General features: G+C 40.5%; 1 protein-coding gene across 3 annotated transcripts; it reads left to right on the forward strand.

Annotated features, from left to right (window-relative positions):
- Positions 1 to 4551: 4551 nt before the first annotated feature.
- On the forward strand, positions 4552 to 12444 carry LOC146260817 (calcitonin gene-related peptide type 1 receptor-like). 3 transcript variants are annotated; one of them, XM_084668312.1, is made up of 13 exons: positions 4552 to 4690; positions 6530 to 6616; positions 6732 to 6882; positions 7271 to 7381; positions 7762 to 7874; positions 8004 to 8095; positions 8299 to 8422; positions 8683 to 8836; positions 9294 to 9354; positions 9620 to 9686; positions 10209 to 10424; positions 10564 to 10605; positions 10867 to 12444. In XM_084668312.1, exons 2-13 carry the CDS (start codon positions 6566 to 6568, stop codon positions 11083 to 11085), a joined length of 1401 nt encoding a protein of 466 aa, XP_084524438.1. In that variant the 5' UTR covers positions 4552 to 4690; positions 6530 to 6565; the 3' UTR covers positions 11086 to 12444. The 3 variants fall into 3 exon arrangements, with proteins under 3 accessions (XP_084524438.1, XP_084524439.1, XP_084524441.1); XM_084668313.1 differs by lacking the exon at positions 4552 to 4690 and adding an exon at positions 5574 to 5782; XM_084668315.1 differs by lacking the exon at positions 4552 to 4690 and adding an exon at positions 5801 to 6187.
- The last annotated feature ends 5882 nt before the right edge of the window (positions 12445 to 18326 follow it).

Raw genomic sequence — 18326 nt, forward strand, 5'->3', positions numbered from 1 at the left:
AATGACCAACATTCATGATCTGACAGGCCCTTTTGTGAAGGAAAAAATAAACCTACCTTAGATTCTAAAGAATAGTCCACTGACTCTCTTTTTCTGTACAAATGGTAGATTTCTCATTTCAAGTTTTAATAGAAAACCTTGCTGCCTTCAATTCACTTTAGCAGCCAAGTCAGTCATGCATGGAAAGGATCATCTTTCCCCTTAAAGCTTTTTTAAATCTTCCCACTCACCAATTTCATTTTATCTGCAGCACAATTAAAATGTCAAACGTATTCCACCCATTTCAAAAGTTCATCTTGCACTGTAAGAGAACTTCATACAGGGAAAGGATATTGCGAGATCTAAATTGAGGGCACAGCCGAGCATCTATCACTACAGTAATATATGATTGAAAATGAATAACAAAAAGCAAAAACATGGCTTTTACTGACTTTTGAGGACTTTATCTCACTTATTCACGCTCTATCTCACCCCCCGACCCATCTTCTCCACTGTGTCTTTCAGCACAGCCTCCTTGCTTCCCCTGTGCACTACCTTAGATCTGCCCTCAAGCCCCCGACTTCCATGTAGTCTATTTTTCTGCCACTTGACACAACTGCAGGTACTGAACTACCTCTGTAAGCAGAGGCCTTGAAAAAGAAGGAAGTTATAGAGAAATGAGCTTCAAACTGTTTCTCATTCACTCAACATTTACCAGTAGTTGGCATGAAAGCAGGTGAGGGGGAGTTTGCTCTAGAAAAGGTTGGACTATGGTTGAACTGGTCATTTATCATAAGCCCATGTGGGTATTGTGTGCACTGTGAGAAGAGAAGGTGTAGGAGATTGTGGCCAAATAAGACATTTCTCATTCTGCCTGTGTCGAAATAGACCATATCCACCTCTCCAGTTATATGAGTGATAGCGTTTATTATGGCAGGTGTGTAATAGACTTTTCCATTGATGTTCCTTGAATAAAAACAAAACAAAATGCAAGAAAATATCAGCATTAAGTAGTACAAGACTTCAAGGTACAGCCATGGAGGAAACCGACATGTTTATGTGCCTGCATGTCACGTTTTGCAGGTCTCTGCAATAATTCAAGGATTCATTGCAGACCAGCCTCTCAGAATCTTTTACACTCGTGTTGAATCTCAAACAACCAAATATTACTTTGTATACACACAAACAGCAAATAGTTGTAGAGTAAAAGCCCCGGCACACCAGTCCAAAAAAAGCGGAATATCTAGAAGGTGTATTTGAACACCTGGTGGGTTCCATCAGCGTTGTCTTGGTCTTTTCCAAAATAGTAATTTGGTGTTTTTTTGAAAAGCAAAATTTACTGCAGAAGTTCCTCATGACTCAGATATAATCGGTTTGGTGAGAAACATTAAACAATTTGAGAGCACTTTCTAGAATGTTTTTTACAAAACTGTGACATCTGTTGGAAAGGGTGGTTGAGTAGGAGATCGTAGTCTGCACACGTCTCCCCTTCCTCTGTTCCACAAGTAAGACCCACAGCAGAACAATAAAGCTGATGGATTCACAGCTCCGAACCAGACTTGTATAAAGCAGCAGACTGGCAGCATCACTCACCCCCCCCCCCCCCCCCCCCCCCGCCCCTCAGCCTTAAGTCTAGGCCTTGCATTGCACTGTGCTACATCTTCTGTTGCGTAAATTAAATACGCTGAAAAGGCTTAAGGAGGGAGAAAAGAGGTAAATTATCAAACTGCACCAAAGTATTAGCTACAAAGAAGCAGAGTCCAATTGAATACAGTTAGGTAGCATTATGCAGTTGTAGTATATTACTATAGCAACTATTGTCCACGCAGAAATAATTTGCTTTTATAGTATTTATGATAAAAAAAAGTTTAAGAAAAGCTTTTAGACAGCTCTTGTCTTCTTTTGCAGATGAAAAGAAAAGAGGGTCACTCCAAGAGTCTACATAATGCAATGCTCTTAGATGTGAGCTTTCAGAGAGTCATGTCTGATATCGTCCAATCATTGTGTGTCTCTCTAAGCCACTGTCCAGTGGAAGGCGTAATCACTGGTCAACAACATGCAGCACCCATCACTGAGGTATTAAAGAACACTTAATAAAAACAGTTCTCCACAACTGATGTTTGTTCTGTGAAATGGGTTGATACTTATTTGCTATTGCCATGGCTACAATATGTTCTGGATGTTTTTCGAAATGACCTTCATGTTCCAGTTAAATATGTTGCTCTTGACTGTCTAGCCATAGTCAAGTGAAGTCCTTGTTCAATATTTCCATCGTCTACATTATATAATATGCAAAACACAACAATAAGCATAGACTCTCGGTTGATTGATAGTCTTCCAGTTAGATCATTAGTTACATGTATTCCATCATAGGTAGAGCTCTGGTCTCTGATTCTAAACACAGGAACTAAGTTGATTGGAATGTCGTGCTCACTCCCAAGTCATGCAATTTCGTATAGTGCATCATGCATGTTTTGTTATGCATGTTTGAACCGGCGGCTATATTTAGGCTTAGAGGTAGAGTTTTCATTCTTTGTTTCCCAGGTCCTCGACAAATCTTGCTATGATGGCCTTTGGTGTCTAACCCGTTACTGATTTATGTGCAAGCCCTCTTCTGATCACGTCTTGCAACCGAGAGGAGCAGATGAGATGTTGGAAGGAGAGTCGGAGGAAAGGGGGGTATGTCTAGGCTCGCTCAAGGATTGCACGCCGCTCATGATATTAAAAAGAATCAGCTCCTCCACACTTGTCTTTTGTTCTCCTTCCTCTTCTCTCTCAACCTCTCTTCCATAAGGAACTGCTAATAGTATTGTAAGTGACAGGTTTGGTCGATGCACCAGTGATCCTATAGCACATTTTACTAGTCTCTCGATGCAGCCTAGAATTGATTCTCCCAGCAGAACTGTCTTCTATCAACAGGTAAGACTTCCACTGTAAGTGATTCACTACTAAAGTCTCCCTGTGCAGAAAGTTGGCCTGTCCATAAATAAGTAATAAGTTCTGTTTCCTTCAATATGAAGCAGGGACCTGGCTTAATCCCTCCACCTCAGGCTTCTTGTACTTATTCTGTGCCTTGCTGAAGACATCTTGCCGGTATTTGGTGATACTTTTATCTCACAGAAAATGTACTGTTTTCTGTAGTTTTCAACTATTTAACCCTTGTGCTGCCTTTGGGTCACTGTGACCCACTGTCGTGGTGCAAAAGGTGGGACACAATAACCCGAAGGCAGCACAAGGTTAATGAATATGAAAACTTTGTGTTCCATTTTTAGGATTGTTAATCAAGCTCCCTTGTACGATTCCCTGGTAAAGAAAAATGTTTCAACTCTGATATCTCAGAGCTCAGCTTCGGTTAGATCATGTCAAGTCTAGTTATGCAGTACATGTTATTAATTCAATGCTTATTCCACTAAAGTTTGATGACAGGTGTAAGTCAGAGGAGAACAGTTGAACAGTGACCTTCTATATGTTTTCAGGTTGCCCTACCATTCAAGGTGAGCATGCTTTTGCTGTAGCTCTGAATGATTGACAGCTCGGGACTGAAATGTACTTTCCCACTGGACCCAGTGGAAGAGCTATGAAAAGAAGTGTTCTAGTTCAGCTATTTTTGTAGTTTATTTGGTTCCACTCTACCATGACTTAAGAAGGAAACTATAAGGTGACTAAACAAAAAGGTACATTATTTAGGTCAGTCAAAAAGCAAGGGTCATTTTCTATGTGTTTATAATGACTGGCAGGGCTGCACTAACTTTGAGTAGTATTGAGTTTATGTACCTGTGATACTATCACAATGTATGTTCTGAATATACAGTCAGGTTGTTTAATTTTTTCCTCATAATGTGTAATGCCATCAAAGCAATGAGTGAAGACATTAAGAATACAGAGCCTTAATCCTGTGATTGAAACTTAATACTTATTCTTCCATTTAGGATCTAAATTATCTTCACTTTCAAAACATTAACGGAGGGTATTAAAAACTGTCTCCTTTCAGTAAGTGTTATAACACCATGTTTGTAAAATCAAACGATGGTGATTCCGTTATGATTTGAAATTCCACTTGAAAATCCCTCGCAACCCTTTTCATGTATGGCTAAACGAGGTTCTTTGCTGCCCTCTTCAGGAATATATTTGGTATCTAAAGTAAAACATTTCTGACAGGTCTTCAGATTGGGGTAATTTGTTATAATTAGGTGTACAGTTTGCAGACCGAAGTTTGTTCATTTGTTTGTTCATGTGATTCATATCGATTCAAAACCTCAACCGCTCAATAATTAATGAAAAAATGCAGGAAAGCAAGTCATTATAGCTCCAATCTGTAACGTGGAACTGTGAGTCAAAACTTTTAAACAAACATAATAAAAAGACAGTAGTCATATTTAACCAATCATGTGTTGACCTGTTATGAGCAAGGTTCAATGTTTGTTAACAGATTCGCGTATTCTTGAAATAGAAGTTAGGTCAAACATTTTTGTGAGGTCTAACAGATACAGTACCAGTCGAAAAATCCATGATGTAACAGGATGCTGGGCTGGATCATTTTCAACCGGACAGCTCACTCCGGCCTCTTGCATACGGTAGCTCACTTTGAGTTCAATTCAGTAGATAGTGGATAGTGAACTCTCAGCGAACGCACACGGATCATAACTCCGCTCGGGGCTCATTATCGATTAAGGGGGACTTTTTGAATTGAGTTATTCACATTATCGGCAAGGTAAGATGCAATACGGTTATTTTACGAATGAGCCTGAATGAACACTTTATGATCAACCATTTGAAAGTGTTAAATAAGGACAGATTGGACGAACGTTTTTACACTATCTTGAGAGACTCTCAAAAGAGTAGACAAATTGCCAATTCGATCACAATTCAAACGTGCCCAAGAGTTACAGTCCACTGCAGTAGACAACAGACATGCAGTCTTAGTGTGTGCCAAGGTGCTGTATCCTGTTGTATATGTTATCTCCAGTGTTATGTAAGAGAGCATTTTAAGGAACATGTAGAATACATTCATAGTCTGGTTTTAGACAGTATGTCATAGTACAGAAAGAGAGAAAAGGCCATTCAAAAGAAAGTTCATTTTTAAAATTCTCACAACCCAAAGTGCATTTGTGACATTTTACAAATAGTTTTGAAGATATTCTTAAGGGCACCATGTTTGTCAGGAAGTCTGAAATATTTTGGGAACCAGAACTGGACCATGCATAGAATTACCATGTGTTTCTCATGCTTCTCTACTCAGGGCTTGAATATCTCCATACATGAGTTAGGTTTGATTGTCTTGCCAGACAGTGCATGAAACCAAATGTCCAGTTTATCTTTGTTTCTTTTCAATGTGAAATACTTTGTTTATTTGCTTTGTCATTGGGATTCACTGTTAACCCAATTGTCTATTATTCATTTGCACACAACATATGGTAATGTATAGTTTACATTAAGGTAGTTAATGGCGGTTTGGATTCAGGAAGATTCTGTTAAAGTTTAGCATTGAATTTCAGAATACATAATTGAGAAACCTTTGGGCCTACTTATTTGGCCTATACTAAAGACATATTTAATTTTGTTTAACATTGCGAGAATACCTGATGATGCCATTTCCTATACTGCAACTTAAAGTAAACTTAATTTTACATAATGGCAACATTTGTATAAAGTAAGGTGTGCTATAAAGTACGTTAAAAAGTGTTGGGTAAAGATATGTTGTCACATTCACAATAAACAGCACAAACATCCCTATCCTCTAATCAAGGATGTATTTTTTTTCTCCTTTGAGAGATAAAGGGTCTCAGGCAAGGGAGAAACTTGGGTACGTTTCCAGGGGTGTGTTCAAGAACACATTATTTACAAATGTTGTCGCAGCTGACACAGTTTTGCTGAGATTCTGTAGTGTGGGGATGAGGGTAGAGCACTGCACTAAAGAATCAAAGAAGAAAAGGCAAAAAATGTTGGGATATGACCGAGAACTGGAAGAAAGTAAGAAAAAGGAAGGAACAGACAGATGCCACCGTTCCCTCCCATTAGCTAAACAGAAATGAAAACCTGCAATGTGCTGAAAAGACTCACCTTGAGACATAGAGGGGTCCAACTGGTTTCTTTTCACTAGGAATGTTAGGGATGTCTCGGTTTGTGTCCCTTCTCTGCTCAGCCCATAGGATCCGGCATCTCTTCCACTCCCCTATCAGTTGGCCCAGGAAGAGTAAAGGTTATCATGGTCAGGCTTGTTATTATTCTGCTGTTGAAACACAGAACATTTTTTTCTCTCTCCTCAACGGTCAATGCTGTGGTTTTTGTCATAGTTCACACAGCGTGAGTGAACTAATTGAGACTTGGAGTTAACCAGGTTGGAGACCCTACTGGCGTGCCCTTGAGCAAGGCACATCAGCCCCTAAGCAGACTGTTGTAAAAAAAATATGTTAAAAAATAACTATGCTGAAACATGATTCGTTTTTCCATTTGAGTGCAGCATGTGTTTTAGTTGAGTGAGTTAAGGATAGGACAGGAATACTCCAATTTTAAATGATAGAACCTATGATGTTTTCTTATATTTTCACAGAGACTGGTTAAGTAATTAACAGAAAACAAACCCAGAATGGATGGAACCGGCATACTCACACTTCTGTTGCTGTTTTCTGCCAGAGAGGTAATCCCTTTTTTTAATCAATTGTCATATCCAAATCATTTTTAATTGTTGTATATTTTGAATATTTAGGCCTACAGAAAGGTTAAATTGATTGTGTTATACTGTCATGCTCTAGCTGTTTGTGGTGGGGAGTTCTATGGACAACGAGACCAATCTGGATCCCCAAATCTCCCATCACAGCATCAGTGACTCCCGGAACAAGATTGTGACGGCTCAGTATGAATGCTACCAAAAAATTATGAAAGACTCTACCCGCGACAAACAAGGTTGGCAGCCAGCTCTGTGAGAAACAGTAGGAGAAAGTTTCACCAAATTAGTTTAGTCATTATACATAGTTGACCCATAGTTGTTAAAAAGATTTTAACAACAAAAAGTATAAAATCTGAGTTTGAAAGGGTCTTCTATTTTTATTTAACTTGACTATTTGTCAAATGTATTATCAATCGTTCAAATGGGAAAATTAGCATGGGTCTTAACTGTTGCAAGGCTTGTTTAATACAGTTTAGGACAGAAACGCTGTAATATGAACAAACTCGACACCATCCAGAAGGATTATTAATTGCAAGGGAATCCTCAATGAAGAGAGAATCAGGGAACTCTAAAGTACATGAACTGCACACAACATGTTGAGTGGGTTCCATCTCTGTGTGTCAGAATCGGTGTGCGGCAGGACCTGGGATGGCTGGCTGTGCTGGGAGGACACAGAGGCAGGCTTCACCACAGAGCAGCACTGTCCAGACTACTATAACAACTTTGATACTAAAGGTATGTCTTTAACCTAAGACATCCAAAGAAACCCAGGCACTGGAAATATGTAATTAACGTGAATTCCCACACAGGGTCCCAGGGAGGGAGATGTGCTTGCTTACAAACACAAATGAAAAATGTTAATGACCTTGGTCCGAGTTACAGTGGGCTCTTTTGACAGTTTGTTGGCAGCTTGATCATTCTTTTCATCGATGCATCCTCTCTAATTGGGTCTTGTTTCAGTATTTCTTCATGCACAGTAGCTAATCAATTTTGTGCATGTCCACAAAAACATCAGGGAATACAAATGAATTAAAGGATCCTGTATTCATGTATTTTAATTGCAATACTTAAACAGACAGTGATGTTTAATTCCCTTTTCCTCTTTCTTTTATCAGAAGTGGCATCCAAAGTTTGTACTGAAACAGGTAACTGGGGTCGCCACCCTCTAAGCAATAGGACATGGACGAACTTCACACTGTGCAGGGGCAACTCCACGGAAGGTGAAATGGTGGGTTTAGAATGTTGTTGTTGTTTGTCCATCTCACAATATAATACAGTGTGACAGATCTAGGGAGCTCATGTTACTGATTTAATGTCTCATAACCTGTGTATGTTAATCGTTTGTACTGCCTTGCAGAATGCGAAGAACCTCCTCTACTTGGTTCTAATCGGCCATGGATTGTCCTTAATATCGCTGTTCATCTCTTTGGGAATATTCTTTCACTTCAAGTAAGACACTCTCTCACAACAGGCACTCTGTGTTTTATGGGTAGACATTATATAACATTGGACTTTCATCATTCATACAAGTACACCTATGGAGTGCATTGCACGTTGTCCTTTTCTTGTCTGGCAACTTTGATATAACGAAACACAGTGTTGCTCCACTCCATTGACCAAAGTTGTTTGTGTGTTCCCTTCTGCCTCCCCAGGAGTTTAAGCTGCCAGAGGATAACGCTGCATAAAAACCTCTTCTTCTCATTTGTGTTAAACTCTATCATCACCATCATCTGGTTGACTGTGGCAGACAACCGGGAACTTGTTGAGAGTAACCCGGTGGGTTTGGCTTTGAGCTTTGACATATTTGCTGTATGCGGTACCATGCACAATCTCCACATTGAGACACATTTAAAATAGTTGTTTTTAACTGTTCTTGGATGTTTCTTCTTCCCATTTCATATGTCAATTTGGGAATTCTTGAAAAACAGAATAAAGATTAGGTTGCATACTTCATTATGTGAGTGGTTGGCTCCGCAAATTGTTTGACATACAGTTGAATATCAAAATCTATACTTCTGTCCTTTTCATTATTTCAGGTGAGCTGTAAAGTGGTCACTTTCGTCCACCTCTACCTGTTTGGCTGTAACTACTTCTGGATGCTGTGTGAGGGCATCTACCTGCACACGCTCATAGTCGTGGCAGTGTTCGCAGAGAAGCAACACCTTATGTGGTACTACCTTCTTGGATGGGGTACGTAAACAGACACCAAGCTCATGTTTAAAGCTCCTGATTAAAAGCTAAATATTACAGTGTAGGTTAGTACATAAATAAATGGTGGGCATATTGTACATTTATCAAACTCCGCTCCTCTCTGTGCTGTCCCCCACCCATGTATCACTGCTAATTGTATAGCAGACAGTCAGGTAATCTTCATGAGCGTGCGGCATGCAGTATATCTATGCCTGTGTATCATGTAGACAGCATTACTGGGGCATCCATATTAATCGCTGAGAGAAGCTTTCATCATAATCTTCTAAAAGAGATTTTCTCCAAGAAGGGAGAAAGGAAAGATGTGTGGAGCAAATGGAAAGATTGCTAATGGTGATGTTTGTGTAGATGAAAAAAAACTAATTTACAGAAACATCACAGTCATAAATGTATTGGCTATTTACTCCAGCTGGTCAAATTAATTTTCCATTTCTCACAGGATTTCCATTGATACCTGCTCTGATACATGCTGTAGCCCGCTGTTGCTACTACAATGACAAGTAAGTCAGTTTAATAAAAACAAAGGCCCTTAATGGATTTCCTAAGATCTAATTAAATGGTTACTGCATGTTTGTTTGACATAATAATTAAACAAAGAAGTACACAGCCAATGTATGTCAGGGTTTTCAGGAACAATGTGACAGCTCTTATTTTCAGCATGTCAGGAGGAACTGAAAAGAAGCAGCTCCTTCTATTGTATCTCTGGTGGACGAGTGTCCTCTCAGATTCAGAGTCTTTCCTTTCTCCTTGTAACTTTTTTTGCAGTTGTTGGATCAGCTCTGACACCTCCCTTCTGTACATCATCCATGGTCCAATCTGTGCTGCACTACTAGTAAGTACCAGTACTACTGGAACAATTCAATTTAAAGTATAGACCTCTAAAATTGGATTTCTTAGCCAACTGGACAATGATTTTAGTGAGATGTGCTCGCAACATCCACAGGTACACCGTTGCACTTTTTTGAGGTTCATGTTGTTGAATTGTTTAATTGTAACTATTAAATTGTTTAATTTACAATTGTTTAATTGAGCCCGATTCCCTATCCGCTCAGCCATCTGACTCCCTGATTTAGTTTTCACAGTGTATGCTTCACGTTTTGGCTATCCGCAATGTTTGGGGCTATTTTGTTGTTATAATCAGTGACCTATGCACTTTTGTGAAGCTCTCTTTTGGAAGTCGCTTAGGATAAAAGCGTCTGCTAAATGCATAAATGTAAATGTAACATGACAAAGTAATACATGTACTAAATGGTTAGCTGCTGGTTACACGTTATTGGGTTGTGTTTAAATGTCATGTCCAGTTAACCCTTTCCTCATCTCAACCTCATCTCCCACTACTTATCATACATTTTAGGTCAACCTGTTTTTCCTGTTGAACATTGTGCGTGTCCTCATCACCAAGCTGAAGGTGACCCACCAGGCTGAGTTCAGCCTCTATATGAAGGCTGTGAGGGCCACACTCATCCTGGTCCCTCTGCTGGGCATCCAGTTCGTCCTGCTCCCCTACAAGCCCGAGGGACGCTCCGCTGAGATATATGGCTATGTCATGAACATCCTCATGAACTATCAGGTTAGACTGGACTAGAGGTGGTGTGGAGCTAAAAAACAGTCAAGTTGGATTTATGTCAGCAGTTTTGATTGTAAATTGCTGATAGAAGACCCTCAAAACCTCATGGGGTAAACAAAGCATTTAATTTTTTATTCCCTAGGGTCTTTTGGTTGCTACGATATTCTGCTTCTTCAATGGAGAGGTAAGACTGGAACCATTTGTATTATTGCTAATGCTAATGCTAATTAATGCTAATTAGAAATACATTATTTATTTCTACTATGAATGTGTATAGGTCTCCAAAATGTCTTAAAAAAAATGAACTGACAAGTTGAAACATCAGAAGATAGAAATCAACATCAAATATAACCACTAAACATTCGGTTTGGTTATTGGAAATATTTAGTTGATGTAATAAGTCAACCCAACCGATTTCCTCTGTGTGGAACGAAATACTTCGTAGGTCCAAAGCGTTTTACGGCGACACTGGAATCAGCAGCGGATGCAGTTCGGGGGCACCTTCGCCCATGCCGACGTGTTTCGCTCCGCCTCCTATGTGGCGTCATCTCTGACTGAAGTCCACCGCTGCTACAGCATAGATGGACACACTGAGCACATGAACGGGAAGAACTACCTGGACATTGAGACCACCATCCACAGGTCGGACAATCCATTTGCGTGAGGGCATGTCCCAGGGAGCCATCAGGAGCAGGGGAAAAGATAGAGTCAGGTTTCTCAAATCTTTTGGATTTCTGTGGCCATTATACAGCGGTAGATGAGATGGGGGAAGAAAACTCTTTTGAGAAAGATAGAGAAAGTCCATTCCAAAGACTTGGTTTCACTAAGACTTACAAACCAATTAATACCTTCAGCATGCATGGAACCTGCCTTTCTAGAGGGGACTTCCTTCCACTGTTTATCTACCTTGTGACTGGAACTTCAGTTGACAGTATAACCCTACAAAGGAAGGGAAAGGGTGTACCTGCAAATGTATATGGCATTAGCTTTTTATCCTAAGGACAATACAAGCTGTTCATGTGCAATAGACGCTTTGATTGCTGAATTAAAGACTGATTAAGCCCAAGAGGTATAAGACTAAAGGTGGTTTGCATTCAAGTTTTGCAGGAAAACTATTCTGGGCTAAACTACATAGAAAGGAATCCTACAGAACCTTAGGCACTGAAGTTATAACTTGTTACAGAGACTTCCTAACTTTCTATGAAAAGAACCACACTGTTCTACTGATTGAACCACACCACGTGCGTCCTTCCTAATGCTGGAGCTTTAAACCAGGCTCCCAATGTGTAATTTTCTGTCTGGTACATGAAATGAACCCACTTTAAGTCGTTAAAGTGTATTGAATAGGTGTCTGTGTAAGTTGCTTCAAGTCCAAATGCTGGAAAGAATTCTGCTCACAGACAAGCAGTATATATTAGTGAGGGAAAAAGTTTAAAAGAGAAGTAAAAAACATGTAAATAATGTGTGTATAATTCAATGTTTGTCATTTTAAATATATCTATAAAATTATATCCGATCCAATTATCATTACTGTATGCCCAACTGGTATTTAAGTGATTTGTACTGTCAAATTAATATGCTTGGGAACCTCATCTTGCATTTGTTTCTTTGCGTCTGCGTTTCCATGTTTACTTGATCAGTCATGGTTAGGACTGACGTGTCTCGGGTGGTGTTCAAAAACATTTTCATTTTGATATCAGATATCAGCCATGATGTGTGAAGTATATTTTGATGTCAGTACTTAGGATTTTATTACTCAAATTAGAATATATTTTCTCTTGACACAAAGCCATTGGCTCAGGATTTAAAGGGTCTAGTTATTGAGACTGGCATAAACGTTGAGCGTTATGCTCTTGGTGAACTACACGATGTATGGTAAATTTATTGAATGTAATTTTAGTTGGAGTTGAGGAAGTTGTGTAAAATTAATAATAATCAAAAATCATTAGTAAACTGTACTTTGAAGCAGCCTGTTGTGTGTTTGCAAGTTATATTTCTGTAAAATAAAGTATATGAAGTCCTACCTTTGCTTAACGTGGTTAGATTTGTCACATGACATTTAGTAGACAGCAGCCTTTCTCACCCCTGGTCATTGGGGCCCACTGCTCTGCATGGTTTAGATGTTTTCCTCTTCTAACTCATCTAATTCAAATGAACAGGTTGTCAGGCTTCTACAGAGCCGGAAACATTTTAATCAGGTGTGTTGGAGAATTTTATAACACATCTAAAACTTAGGAATCTAAAGAAAATGATGAAAGAATGTGGGCCCAGAGGACAAGCATTGAGAGACTTTGGTATACCGTAGTTACTGATGTTACTCTGGCTTTCCAGTGTTGGGATTTAGCCTGAAGTCCAACAGGATGTCTGATATCCTGGCACTTCTATATCACAACCCCGGCCTCACCACCTTAAATACTGAATGTGACAGAAACGGCACGCTAAACGACTTGCAGTAAATGGACAGTTACATGGGGATGAGGACAGAAATGACAGAGAAAAGCGAACCTGATGAAAATGAATCTGAGCGACAGACACAGTTTACCACTGTGCATCTACAGTGCATGCACACGCATTCTGTACTGGGAATCCAAACAGAGTTCATTGCTGCAGTGCATTGTGCACTGCGCTGTCCAACTGTCCAGCTGTCCAACTGTCCAGCTGTCCAGTAAGGTGTGACATGTCTGTACTCATGGTTCTGCATCTTTGCATGACCTGAGATACATTTCTGATTCAAGCAGGAAATGTTTTACCAAATATTTTGTTTGTGTGGTTCCATTTGAACTAGATTTCTTCCAAGCATAGCTATATATTATTACCAGTAACTGTATAGCATATATTGGACCCAGATGTGTTCCCATCTAATTAATCTCTTCTGCAGCTTCTCTGTCCAACAATTCAAGTGTTACAAGCGTGTTGATTCAAAGGTGAAGTTTTGAATCGTTTCCACCAAATACAACCTTAATTATCTTCAAAACAACACATGACAGGAAAATACGTACAAGCCGTAGTGCAACATAATGATTTCATCAAGGCTTTTGAAAATCCAATAAATATTCAGCTGTGTTTGTTCAAATCACAAAAGTGGACTTTGAGAAGTTCTTACTAATTACGTGCCCAGAGGGATAACTTCCTGGTTAGCACATCTGTTTTGCTTTCTGTTAAAAAATACAGTATGGCCTTTCTCCCTCAAAGGGAACAGTACCAAAAGCTGTGTTACTAGATGCTTCTTTTCCATATTAGAAATATGATAATATGATTGAAAGACAATACTTCCCATGGCCTTGTCATTTCAGAATCTTGAGATTGTTTGACATTTTTTAAAATTTTGGGTTTGAAACCAGTATTGTGTTGTTGATTTGTTTGTCACATGATCAGAGGACACACTTCCTCTTTGTAACAGATTGTTGACACTTGCTTGCCCTTTTTCTCTGTCTACTCCAAGTTCAGTGAGATCGTTCTAGTCAACTTTGAAAGGCTAAAACCACATACAATATTCTGAATGCAGAATGAGTTTGACCTTCTCACAGGGCTCGTCTCTTTGGCATGTAAAGCAAAACAACACAAACAACAACATCAAATCAACCGCTTTCCGCTTCGGTTTTGTTTTAGTCCCTGATGGAAATGTGAGCCGTGCACACAACACAGAGAAGCTTCCTGTTTCTAAGAATACGTTGCCACTGAACTTTTGATCCGTTTGCTTTTGTGTACACAGTCACAAACAGTTCCCCTGAGTCTCATGACCACCAAGAACTCCATAGTTTTACCTCTCACACCGGGTGTACTCTGGTCTTGGGTCAACTCTCCACTAACCACAGTGACCCCACAACCTGGCCATTCCAGCACAGCTTGGTTCACCAAGGCAATGTCATCTGTCTATTGATCTACCGTGGATCTAGTTATTTGTAAGCTCAGGCCATCAGTCGACAGCTGTGGTACAGTGGCCCATTACACTGCCATTCTGTACAGCTTATACTGCCATTCTGTACAACTTTGAGTTTGTGGATTGGAAAGCACTCCACACAGCATTATCAAAAAGTTTGTGATGGGATTTTTCACAATTTACAAGCTATCGTTGCAAGCCATTTTGAGTTAATGTGATGATTCACTGTTAAACATCCACCAGCAGAGTTACGTGACAGAGTTACATGTTAAGGTGTTGACCATGTTACCCATACTCACTTCCGTATAATGACAGTGGCAGCAATATCTTACAGTATTAGAAAGCAGATGGGCATAGATTTTTTTCTCAACCAGTAATATGTTCTACTTTCTGTCGAGACTGGAACAGGATGAAGGGCTATCAGTTAAATACTGGAAGGAACTATGGAAGCAGCCATAATAACAACAACAACAACACCAATAGCCCATTCATGCCTGAAGTGTTTTGCAAGAGCAAAGGTCACTCCGTCATGACTTGCCAGACTCTCATATTTCCAGTTTGTATCAGTCTGTAGACAAGAGAGGACCCAGGAGTCAGATAGCCCTGAAAGGGTCTCCTCTCAGTGGAAAACTCAAAAACATTCCAGAACTATCTTCTGGAAAAGATTTTGGGGGGGTCATTTTTTCCACGTCTTGGTAACATGAGTGCAGTGTTGTCAGCCCTTATAAAGAGGCTATGCTTCAAAATGTCTTTGTAGACTTCTCCTGTGTTTGTTGTGTACAGACTGCAGTATTATGACTAAGGGTCCCAGCCCAGTCACTACTTGCTCATCACCATTTATGGCCAAACTAACAAGACAACATTATAGTAAACTCCCATGCACGCACCAACACCACCTCAAATCATACACATCTGCCCAATCAAGAAGAACGTAGAATATTAGAACATCATGTGGCCAAGCCAAGTATGGGATGTCTGTACTCTGGAGAACAATGGAATGAGTTCTTGGCTCAGGGTGTCTCTGGGTGTGGGGGTGCGTGGAGGGGTTAGGGCGAACACTGCAGCCAGCCGTGTGGATGTGACCCGGCCTGGGTGGGTGGGACCACAGGAAGTCTGATGCTTGTCGACCAGTGAGGTCGCGCTGCCTTGCCGACACGGGGTCATAAATTTTCTGGACACTCCCATTGCAGAGTGATGTCAACATTTGATTCCTTGGCAGCCTGTGGAAGCTGCTTTGGATGCAAGATTATTGGAAAAGCTACATACTCGTGGACACATGATTTGTTGTGATTAGATTGTGGCAGAAAATACCTTCATAACTGCATAATAGAGTTCACCAGTATAGTTCTAGGGTTTGATATAGTATTTGTATTGTTGAAAGAAAAATACTGTACATTTTACAGTTGTGTTTGTGTGTACATGAAGCCCCATCAAACTAACTTTACTTATAACGTATTTGATGGGTGACATAATAAAACAAAAAACAGTCTTTTGTTTGTTATCCCCTGTTAGTTGCCTTGTTGTCGAACAGGACATGATGACAACATGAAGCTATTTCACTGGACATTTTTGTGGTCAAATTTCTCGTCACAGAGGATTTTCTGCTTACGTGTGTGTGGGGATCATCAACAGTAATGTTGCACACTTGGAATGCAGCCTCTGTATAAACTGCCTATTGTTCATTGTATTGCCCAGACTTGTGCTACTCTATGAGCCAATAAAGAAATAGGTTTTAATTGACCTGGTTGCTGGGCACGGTTGCAATTCCTTTTCAATCACACTGTAATAAAATCTTATTAAATTAAATGAGTTCTTGTTCCAGTCCATAGAGAGCAAAGTGTACCTAATACATTGTATTGACTAAAATCATTACCAAACACATTTGATCATATATAATTATATTTTACTAAACAATCCAAGCTTGATGAGTACAGTTGTTCTCGTATTTGTGGAGGGCTGGAAGTGTCCACTCATACAGGCGACTCCACTAATATCCCACCTTCAGGAACTCGCTCGCTCCTCTTTGCTCGTTTCCTGCCATTGTTCTGGTCCATGCGGTCCAGTCCAGACTCCGCCCAGGATCTGGGAAAAGGTGGGATGTTAAAGCACCCCCCGTTTCCTGTCAGTCAGCCGTGACCTCAGCTCAGCCGATGGGGGTGTGGCAGAGGGGGATGGGTACTGGGAGGAGGTGGGCTGGAGTGCGAGGTGGGGGGGTGGATAAAGCATGGAATTTTAGGAGATTATCTATGTTGGTGAAATAAACACTGTAGGGTGTTTGTTTAAGTAAAACCCTTTCATGGAAAACTATATTTCTGTACGAGCCGCATTTCCACACCAAACCCCAATAATACAGTTAGGCCCTCCCATTATTTTGGAAACATTTAAATCCCCAAGCCTGAGAAACTGTTAGCTGAAAAGACTGAAGGGAGTGGTAAAGGGAAGATACTTCCAAGTGTCCTTTGGGTGTTTGGAGATGGACAGGAAGGAAAAGGAGTAGCTGGGAAAACTCAGTGAGACTCCTCACCAAATACAGCGGCATGATGAAGGAGACCCAGGACCAGGATACAAACGTCACTGTCATGGGTCACGTACTCTACAGTTACATCTGAGGTCAGGCAAGCACAAACCCACAAAAGTCAGAGAGCAAACACACACTGTGTGTGTGTGTGTGCAGACGAACATGCATATGCGCACGCACATACACCCACATGCATACACACATGCACACACATACATACACAGGTATACTGTCCAAACACAGCTCCCTGAAGATGAACAGATTTAGCAGAAAGGCTCATGCGTTTCCCCAGGAAATGTGAAATGGCCACTTCCCTCCAAGGTGAATAGGAACAGCGGCTGAGCAGAAGTGTAAAACTCAAATTATTGCCCCAGAGGGTCCGGGAGGATGGCCTCGATGGCTTCCGCTCCGGCGGAGCAGTCAGGGAGCCAAGGCATTAGTGCAGCGTCCCCAGATGTCCATCGGTTTCTACTGCACTAATTTCTGTATTACAGTTCACACAACTGTCTTTTTTAAATTTTGGGATAAACAAGGGTTCATGTCTATATGAATATCAAAATGTTGAAAATGTACTCAGGCAAACCTAGGTATTGATGTGTTTTAAATGTACCCAACTCCCACATGGTTTATCTTAGTAGTAGAGATCAAATCGTGCCCACCGCCAGCTTGTTGATAGGCTGGGTGTGTCTCTAAGTATCTTTTTGGGTGTCCTGACTCTTGCTGGAGTACTAAATACAAACTAACAAGTGAAAGTTTACATGCTTGAGCGAAAGCCAAACAATATTCATAAAGTGACACCCAGAAACATTCCCAACCAACCCACAGCCGTGTGTCCTGACCCTCATTTGACTTCCATTGACTGAGGATGAGACTGTAATGAGGCTGGCTGCTGGATTTACATGGCCTAACGAACTCTTAATCATTCATCCTTTATTTGGAGCTGATCCAGGCTCCCTAGACAGCTCTCTGGCGGAGGCAGAACCACAGATGTCCACTGTTGCACTTACTGAAATCCCACAGCACTGATTAAATGCAGACATGCATCCATGTACTGTACCTGTAAGTACAGGCAGCTAGACACATTCACATACAAACCCACATGCCTTTTCCAAACACATACACGGCTAGCCCTAAACCTGACCCTAATCCTGTGCACGCAAGCTAAAATAACCTATCAAAAGAGATGACCAAACTTGTCTTTCATTCACTATAGCATGACGTTTTGCCTGTCTGCCTCTGTGTGTTTAGGGAGTAGGTTCAGCTTTCAAGACAGTCAATGATCCCAGTTAGATATTGACCTTTTTGTGACCCCACTCTCAAGGGCACAGAGAAGGGCGTAGCACTGCTATTGTGATTAGAAAATAAACATTATTGTCTGTGTGCGACAAGCCCTCTTATGTTTATTATGCATTGGCTTCTAGTGGAAAAACCTTGTTCAATTATCCTTTATTTGTACAGGGTTTTTTTCATTGCTGGAATGTACAGTTTACACAGTTTATAAATACAA

The sequence above is a fragment of the Hypomesus nipponensis genome, chromosome 12 (assembly GCF_054491055.1).
Source record: "Hypomesus nipponensis isolate SF chromosome 12, ASM5449105v1, whole genome shotgun sequence".
Classification (NCBI taxonomy): domain Eukaryota; kingdom Metazoa; phylum Chordata; class Actinopteri; order Osmeriformes; family Osmeridae; genus Hypomesus; species Hypomesus nipponensis.